This window comes from Neoarius graeffei, chromosome 3 (genome assembly GCF_027579695.1).
Source record: "Neoarius graeffei isolate fNeoGra1 chromosome 3, fNeoGra1.pri, whole genome shotgun sequence".
NCBI classification, from domain to species: Eukaryota; Metazoa; Chordata; class Actinopteri; order Siluriformes; family Ariidae; genus Neoarius; species Neoarius graeffei.
Genome location: NC_083571.1, coordinates 21,704,046 through 21,713,872, shown reverse-complemented (window position 1 = coordinate 21,713,872; position 9,827 = coordinate 21,704,046). Strand labels below are relative to the sequence as shown.

The 9,827-nt window shown below is 39.8% G+C and overlaps 1 protein-coding gene across 2 annotated transcripts in view; it reads left to right on the top strand.

Moving 5' to 3' along the window:
• The first annotated feature begins 577 nt into the window (after positions 1-577).
• haspin (histone H3 associated protein kinase) overlaps positions 578-9,827 on the top strand; it is an 84,663-nt gene continuing 75,413 nt past the window's right edge. For both annotated transcript variants that reach the window (XR_009654289.1, XM_060916481.1), the window contains exons 1-3: positions 578-663; positions 2,027-2,229; positions 6,265-6,396. Coding sequence is in view for 1 of the 2 variants with exons in the window: in XM_060916481.1 (XP_060772464.1) it covers positions 2,066-2,229; positions 6,265-6,396 (296 nt within the window). In the remaining variant the exon portion in view is untranslated. The remainder of the gene's footprint in view (positions 664-2,026; positions 2,230-6,264; positions 6,397-9,827) is intronic.

Here is a 9,827-nt window from a genome sequence, read left to right as displayed (position 1 = left end):
CAGCTGACTACGGGCGAAAGGCGGGGTACACTCTGGACAAGTCGCCAGGTCATCACAGGGCTGACACATAGACACAGACAACCATTCACACTCACATTCACACCTACGGTCAATTTAGAGTCTTCTTTTCTTCAATTTAGAGTCTTTCTTATGTGCTGGTATTCAAACAAGTGTCACATTCACTTGAATCCCATCATTTGAATCCTGTATGGTGTTTGCTGTATCTCTATTAAGACATCTGGTCTGCTATCTGAAAGACTGTGTTTCAAGCTAGTTAATGATGCACTGGAATCGGAGCATATTAATGTTCTCAGCGGTCTCACATCTTCCACCCACTGTAATGCTCACAAAATTGCCAGTATCTAATAACAATAACAACAAAAACAAACAAACACACAAAAAAAATAATAATCAATTTTTCACATTCAGACAAGGTATACTTAGATAATAATAGACCGAGCCACTCTCCATACCAGTTGGTGGCGGTAATGCACTATAACGTTGTTTGCCAATCGCCATAAAACTCCAAGAAGAAGAAGAGAACCACTAGTTTCCAACCAATCAAAAGCTTCCATCAGTTTGAACGAGAAGCGCTTTGCCAAAGCTTCACTTCCCGAATGATCTACTCGAAGAAATAGTTACTGGTGGAATATCATTTAAAAGGTAATTTTGTAATTTTTGGTTTATTTATAATTAGACCGTTAGACAACACACTATTTAGCCGCCTACTACTGCAATGGATTTTTAAGCTAATTTGTATTAATATGCCTTTAGCTTTCGTTACTGTATTGGCATCAATAAATTTTAATTAAGCACCCAAAACTTGTTTAATTTCTAAGTAATAAACTTGGTAAAATGTTACCTGAGAAGCAGTATTTGTGTGAACCTTATCCTGGTTTACTTTTTAGCTCGCTCATAAGATAAGTTAGCTAACATATTAGTGTCTCAGTTGAGAGACAGAAATGTTCTTTATTTATTCGGTGGTAAAGTTTAATGGCTCAGCCCCGTAGACTGTAAATGCTTCAGTAGTAAAGTTACTTAGTTTGAACGGGGCTAAGAGGAGAAATTGCTCTCGTAACCGAGTTATTTGGAATAAAGCCCCCACCGAGTTATTTGGAATAAAACCCCCATGCGAACCCGAGACGGTACGGGTTGTTTTACAATCAGGGTACGCAAGCTAAAAATCACATTTAACACTTATCTTCAATATCAAAAGGCTTGACTAAATAAACTTGGTTGTTTATTGTAGCCCTGTGATCGCTCTATTTACCATGCAAAAAAAAAAAAATAATAATAATAATTGGTGATTGACGTTATTTTTGGTGAATGTATGGCAATATATGTCATATTTAGCAAAATTACTCGTGTCATTTAGAAAAAGTGCTTTTTTTGACCACAGGTAGCTCCAAAAGGGATGCACTTAAATCATTCTTTAAACCATAAAACAAATATTTGGTTCCATATCATTGGAAACATAGTTGTGTTTTAATGTTGAATGCCTGTAAGTTTTCAGACTATTTTGATCAAATTAGTATGTAATTGTGTCAAAATGTCCTCTCCGAGACAGCTAATTTTTCAATATAAAATAACATATATCTAAAATGATTATTTTCATCCTAAAATGTGGTCAAGATATTGGGACATAAATATTAGAGACAACTAACACAAAGCTTACAGCCTTGTATTTACTATGGAAGTAGTGGATTCTGAATTGTCAAAAAAAATGTCCTCTCTGAGAATCACTTCATTTGTTTCTCCCATCTTATAGCAGATTACACAAAACTACCATACACACACGTCAAAAAATTACCTGAAATCTGTTCTTTAACTTGTCCTTCACTTAAAAACCGGTACAAGAACCAGTTTGAATCAATTTGAATTTTGGACCCCTGTGACACAAACTTTGTACCCTGATTGTAAAACGACCCGTATAATAAACTGTCCAGATAAAAGGCGTTAAACAAGGTGGTTGACTGATTTGTTCTTTTAAGCTGGAGACCTTTTTCTTTTATATGATGTGTTTCAGTTTACGTCTGGGAAATAAAAAGGAACCCAAAAACACAAAATGAGTGTGTTTGGTCAAAGTAAACCAGCATATTTGAAGACCTATGGTAAAAGCCAGAAGCGCAGAGTGGAACAATGGTTCTCTCCTGACCTGAGAAAGAAAGTGTTCTCCTCCAGTACACTATCATCTGATCAGTCAATCCCAGAGCTCACTTCCAAGAAACGGTAAAGTAAAGCATCTGTGTGCGAAATTCAGTTGTTTAGTCTTTTCCTTCTTAGATAGATGGCTGGATAGAATTTTGGTCAGAAATTTACATATGGATGTGAGTGTCACGGCAATTTGAGCTTTCAGTGATTTCTCTGAACTGTTCGTTTTCTGTAGCAGAATGATTGTACAACATTCATGTTTAATAGGAAATTGGTGCACAAGTTTTCATTTATTTTGGGTATTCTGAAATCAACATGGGGTCAAAAATTTAGATGCCCACTTAAAGGTAGACTGCCTTTCAGATTTTTTTTAAGTTTAGGTCATAAAAAGAATTTTCCCTGACATCCAATTATTTTTGTTTGGTGGGCCGGAAGCTACTGAATTCGAATCGTAGACTTCCAATTTTATTAGAGCGGTGGCCACAATTATCGACACCTTAACGATCTTTTGGCCGTTGCAAAAGTAGAAAAGACTTTAATTGTGCATGAATAATTACTCAAAGTTCCACTGGAAAAAAATTAGTTGATTCCTGATTACTTGGCGTATCAGATCACATGACACCATTCCACAATTATCGACATCAAGATGATTATTTTAAAAAATAATCGTTATGTGGTATTAAGTTTTTATTTAAAATTTTTTACATAGGCTTATATTCAGTACAATTTTTTTTTTATATAAATATATCGATGTCGGTGCTTACGTAAATGAGGAAGTAATTCTAATGTTTTTAAACAAATGAATTGATGTTTAAAGGTGCCCTTCCACCAAAAACGTTTAATACTGGCTCTTTTTGAGATACCATAGTTCACTCCGAGTCGCATATGCATGCTGCATGTGAAAAATGTAATTCTACTCCCATTCCCTGTATTAGCTTATGAAAGAAAATAGTCGGAAAAACGAGTGGATAAGAAAAAGCCATACGAAGTTACGTCACTTCGAAAATTAGTATTCATGGCCTCGCCCACCTTGGCTTGCGACTGCCCACGGGAAGAAAGCACGAGGAGAGAGACGTAATTCGCCCTGAGGCGCGGCGCGGTGCTGCGCATCAGTTTCGTTTCTAACGGCGGCTCCAGCCCGACTTTGCACATTTGTAACTCGGGCAGGGGAGGTCCCAGCCTCCCCAGACTTGGCAGCCAGCGGCCTCTGCCCTCTCCCGAATGAAAGGGTGCTCCCAGGGCGGGCTAGCTCCCCGCCACGGGATGTAATTCGCCCCGAGGCGCAACGCGGTGCTCCGCATCAGTTTCGTTTCAACGGCGGCTCCAGCCCGACTTTGCACGCTCGTAACTTGGGCAGGGGAGGTCCCAGCCTCCCCAGACTTGGCAGCCAGTGGCCTCTGCCCTCTCCCGAACAAACCAGCGCTGCCAGGGCCCGTCAGCTCCCAGCCAGGGGACGTTATTCCCCCCCACACCCCCCGAGGCGAGCTCCGCTCCGTGCCTCGATGAGAGCCGCTGCCACAGGGAGTATTCAATTGAATGAATGAATGAAATCCCTCCCAGTCACACACAAGCGTTCTGGTTGGGGAGAGCGCTGCCTTCCTCTGCTCTCCCTCTCCTCTTATAGGGCATGGTCACTGGGGAAGACCCATAAACGCACGTTAATTCCCATCAGGTGCAGTGATTCTGCCACTTACCTTCCCTGACTCCGCCCTCCATTCACAGACCAATGCTTGGCCACGGCCCCGCTGCCACATCTACATTATTGGTCAAAACATCGATGTCGAGACCATAATAGCCAATCGAAGCAGTTTTTACAAAGACACTCACATTCGCTTGTTCTGACCCACTGGAGGTAGCGTCCCAGTGCTGTTAGCCAATCAGAGGTAACACGTTTACATGTCATGAATATTAATGAGTAAGAGCTGAAATCCTGTCGTTCTCTCCCCACCCACTCCTCCACCAAACTAGAACAGCCTGAAACAGGAGAACCACAGCATTTTTTTTTTCACCAAAACCGGCTCACAGGGCATTCATTCATACTAGAGACCACCGCGCAATTAATGAAAAAACGATGCAAGGGGACCTTTAACTTGTCAGAAAATATTTTTGTTCCAATTTCTACCCATTTTCTAAGTGTTTTCATAGATCATATTTTGTTAATCATTCGTTGTTTGTATTAATTTATTGTAGTTTACCAATAAATGTCAACAGGCAATTGACATTGTAACCACATGAAAATCCAGGTCAAAGGTTGCATGTCATTCCTTGAACCAAAATATAAAATGTCGACTGATATATGGTAGAGGCGTAGTGGTTAGCGCTGTCGCCTCACAGCAAGAAGGTCCAGGTTCGAGCCCCGTGGCTGGCGAGGGCCTTTCTGTGCGGAGTTTGCATGTTCTCCCCGTGTCCGTGTGGGTTTCCTCCGGGTGCTCCGGTTTCCCCCACAGTCCAAAGACATGCAGGTTAGGTTAACTGGTGACCCTAAATTGACCGTAGGTGTGAGTGTGAATGGTTGTCTATGTGTCAGCCCTGTGATGACCTGGCGACTTGTACCCCGGCTAGAGATAATGAGATGAGATATTTACAACAAACTGCAAAAAAAAAAATTTCTGAATGCAATAGAAAAATCTGAATGCAAGCACGTCATTTTTTTTTTTTTTATATGCTAGGAATTTAATTGTGGTCTAATTCTGTTTATTGCAATAGGATTCCAAATACTCAATAAACATTCCATTCTGTTATGAATCTGAAAAAAGATTATAAATCACAACACTATTTTTTAAGTACTTCATCTACTTCAACAATGTTACACAAAGATCGATATATAACAGTTGTAAATGTCCATTAATTCCACAGGGTGTCTAATGGTGGACACCGGTGAAAATGATCACTATCTACACCTCACGTGACTTGTCAAACATGTTTAGATACAAAATGGCGACTGTCAAATGAAAGAGTAAGAAACAAAGTAGGTTTCGACAAGGATGTCATGAAACATCAGTGAATTTGATGAGCAAAAACATGGCCACGATTTTTCCACCATGCTTACCTGCGATGATAACGTCTGGGTTTGTCTAAAATTGCTGATTGTACTGAAAAAAATTCCATCTTGGGTAACGAGCTGTGTCATCAAACGACAAGATCAAAGGGCAAGGGGGGGGGGTCTTCCAGTTGATTGATTAACCAGTAATTACTGTTGTAACTGAAACCCACCTTTGTGAAATTTTGTTTTTTATTGGTAAATCTGAAAAGGTGTCTAATTGTAGACACTGGTCTTTTTTTTTTAAAATAGAATAATTTATGAATTTAGGGCCATGTGGCCCTAAATTCTGGTTTTTTTTTTTCTTTTCTTTCTTGCTTCAACATGATGCAGTACAAGATACTATGTCATGCATCACATTGTGGGCTTTCCCCATTCGCGCAAGGCACTGTGGGATACAAATTTGAAATAGGAGAGAGCAATGGCGGACGCGAGTGTACGAATGAAATGTGGAAGACTGACTACGGTAACGGAAAGTGAAAAGAAATGTTGTGGAGGAAAGGAAACGCAGGACCAAACTAATGATAAATATCGGTGGTCAGTGAGCACCTCGGTGTGATCAGCTGTTCATTTAGTGACAGAATGATGTAACTGTCATTGCATGGTCAAGGCAAACCTGTAGATGGCAGTAATGCAACACTGGATGCCAGCTGCATAAAATCCAAAAGAAGCAGCGGGTAAACCTGTGCATGCACACACACACTTCCTCTGTCTGCTTGACTGCATGAAGTGAGCGATTTCATGCGCATTATTTGCTAGGGAATCTCCTCAAATTAAATAGCCCGTTCTGTGGCTAGAAATTTTATTTTACTTTTTAAAGATATTACAGAAATAAACCTATATCACAATGACCAAATTTTTATGAAATTGAAAGGCAGTCTACTTTTAATTCAGTGCTGCTGAAAGTTCTAAAATGTACTTCAACTTGGTAGAGCCTTTTAACTTCCTGTTAGTGATCATGATGAATCTGTGTATGTAAACTTCTGACTGTAGACAGATTTGGACAAATTTTTACAGCTTAAGATTACATTTGTTTGCCATATGTTCAATTCATTTCTGCTCTGTGTCCAAAGAAAAGCCAAAAAAAAAATCCCAACTTCAGCCCGTTCTGGGACTTTGCGCATGGCAAAGCAGAAAGCTGTGGAAGCCTTGAAAAAGGTGGAGAGTGATGAGGAAAGTATTTTTATTCCAGGAACAGCTCCCAGGTATTTTCATCATTGTGATTTCTGTCCATCATCTTTGAAGTGGTTGTTACTGTTTTTTCTTTTGTGTGTTTGTGTTCCCCTCTACACAAGTACTCAGAACCTGACCAGTCAGAATCAAAATTTGTCAGAGAATGTTTTAATCTAGCTAATTTTAAGAGCAAAGGCTGTGACGTCTCACAGCCGAAGCTTTTCACTCGAAGGCAGGAGTAAGACATGAATACATGTGGTTTACTTGCTGAGGAGTCATAACATTATTCAGATTTTAGAATTACCATGATAGAACCAATTTAGTTGCAGTGCTAAGTTGCGTTTTAATTCAATTCAATAAATTTTATTTATATAGCACTTTTAACCATATGTCACAAAGCAGCTTTACACAAATGTATGAATTTCAAGATTCAAGAGAGCTTGATTGTCAATACTTCCATATACAAGTAGACAGTGCATTTATAGAGAAAATAGAAGATTACAACATAAGGTATATCAGTGTGGGAAATAAGGAATTTTAAACGGACTGTCACAGGACAGACAAGTCTGAAACATTGTCCGTCCGTCTAAATTTCAGCCTGTCTGAATGACGGGCCAAAGGCCTGCAGCAATGCGGCCGGGGGTCAAGGGCTTTAGTGGGCTGGAGATGGCTTCTCAACTATTTCCAGGCACATTTTTGTGATCTTCAAAGGTCAAATTACACTAGACATTAGTTGCTAATTACATTACACGTTGAAAATAATTTATAAGAAAATATCAGAAGATTCAAGAAAAACATGCTTGGTTATACCCAAGAAAACAGAAATACAACCCCGATTCCAAAAAAGTTGGGACAAAATACAAATTGTAAATAAAAACGGAATGCAATAATTTACAAATCTCAAAAACTGATATTGTATTCACAATAGAACATAGACAACATATCAAATGTCGAAAGTGAGACATTTTGAAATTTCATGCCAAATTTCATGCTCATTTGAAATTTCATGACAGCAACACATCTCAAAAAAGTTGGGACAGGGGCAATAAGAGGCTGGAAAAGTTAAAGGTACAAAAAAGGAACAGCTGGAGGACCAAAGTGCAACTCATTAGGTCAATTGGCAATAGGTCATTAACATGACTGCGTATAAAAAGAGCATCTTGGAGTGGCAGCGGCTCTCAGAAGAAAAGATGGGAAGAGGATCACCAATCCCCCTAATTCTGCGCCGACAAATAGTGGAGCAATATTAGAAAGGAGTTCGACAGTGTAAAATTGCAAAGAGTTTGAACATATCATCATCTACAGTGCATAATATCATCAAAAGATTCAGAGAATCTGGAAGAATCTCTGCGCGTAAGGGTCAAGGCCGGAAAACCATACTGGGTGCCCGTGATCTTCGGGCCGTTAGACGGCACTGCATCACATGCAGGCATGCTTCTGTATTGGAAATCACAAAATGGGCTCAGGAATATTTCCAGAGAACATTATCTGTGAACACAATTCACTGTGCCTTCCGCCATTGCCAGCTAAATGTCTATAGTTCAAAGAAGAAGCCGTATCTAAACACGATCCAGAAGCGCAGATGTCTTCTCTGGGCCAAGGCTCATTTAAAATGGACTGTGGAAAACTGTTCTGTGGTCAGACGAATCAAAACTTGAACTTCTTTATGGAAATCAGAGACGCCATGTCATTCGGACTAAAGAGGAGAAGGACGACCCAAGTTGTTATCAGCGCTCAGTTCAGAAGCCTGCATTTCTGATGGTATGGGGTTGCATTAGTGTGTGTGTGTGTGTGTGTGTGTGTGTGGCATGGGCAGCTTACACATCTAGAAAGACACCATCAATGCTGAAAGGTATATCCAGGTTCTAGAGCAACATATGCTCCCATCCAGATGACGTCTCTTTTTCAGGGAAGACCTTGCATTTTCCAACATGACAATGCCAAACCACATACTGCATCAATTACAGCATCATGGCTGCATAGAAGGGTCCGGGTACTGAACTGGCCAGCCTGCAGTCCAGATCTTTCACCCATAGAAAACATTTGGCGCATCATAAAACTGAAGATACGACAAAAAAGACCTATGACAGTTGAGCAACTAGAATCCTACATTAGACAAGAATGGGTTAACATTCCTATCCCTAAACTTGAGCAACTTGTTTCCTCAGTCCCCAGACGCTTACAGACTGTTGTAAAGAGAAAAGGGGATGTCTCACAGTGGTAAACATGGCCTTGTCCCAACTTTTTTGAGATGTGTTGTTGTCATGAAATTTAAAATTACCTAATTTTTCTCTTTAAATGATACATTTTCTCAGTTTAAACATTTGATATGCCATCTATGTTCTATTCTGAATAAAATATGGAATTTTGAAACTTCCACATCATTGCATTCCGTTTTTATTTACAATTTGTACTTTGTCCCAACTTTTTTGGAATCGGGGTTGTACACACAGGTCAGTTCCATGTCTTAAAAAAAAAAGTATTGGCGGGGGGGAGGACAAGGATGTTCCAGTTGGTTACAATTTACTGGTACTCATATATAGGTACTATAATAACACTCAAACATTGTCAACAATGACTATTTTTTATACTATGTTTATAATACATTTATAAAATGTAGTAATTAACTAGTCATACATAGGAGTTAAAATTGAGTATGAGATTGCAAGTAACTTTGGAACAAAATGACTTTTAAAATGACACTGAACTAGATATGGTCATATCATTTGGCATTCAGACTAAAATTTGCTGGACGAGAACTTAGAAAATGGAAGAAAATAAAAGCTCTGTTTAAAAAATAAATCTACATCCAACAAAGCATATGACTGTCGTTCTTATTATAAAATGGGAAAAAAATGCACATAATAATAATAACAACCATTGATTGTCAGTTTGGCACTTAATACTGTCGTGCAAAGTTTCATGTAAATTGAACTCTGGATCAATCAGATACTGTTAACCCTAAAACACTAGTTCAACTGCATAGTACAATAAAAACAGTGAATACTGATCATATTTAGTGTACCACTCAGGGAGAGGGAGGTGCCTGTAAATTTATTGGGGCTAGGAACTTTGGTGGCGGAGTTATGAATTTTTAAATCCCCACGTGGGCGAGCAGCTGGAGCCAGGGCTCATGCTAAAGTTTTCCACGTTCCACGCTTGCTACTAATGTTGGATCGGGCTGAGCCTGGGCTTGTTCAAAAGGTCTTGGGGAGAGGGACATGCCTGCGAAGTTTGGCGGGCTTAGGACCATCAATGGCCGAGTTTATGAATTTTTAAAGGCTGACTCGAGTCGGGGCTCATGTTAAAGTTTTTTGGGGGCTCTGGGCAAATAGCGGGCCGAGGCAGGGTTATACCGGGCCATGCCTGGACTGGTCTGAAAGGTCTCGGGGAGAGGGAGGTGTCTGTAAATTTTGGCGGGGCTTGGACCATCTGTGGCCGAGCTATGAATTTTTAAAGTCAG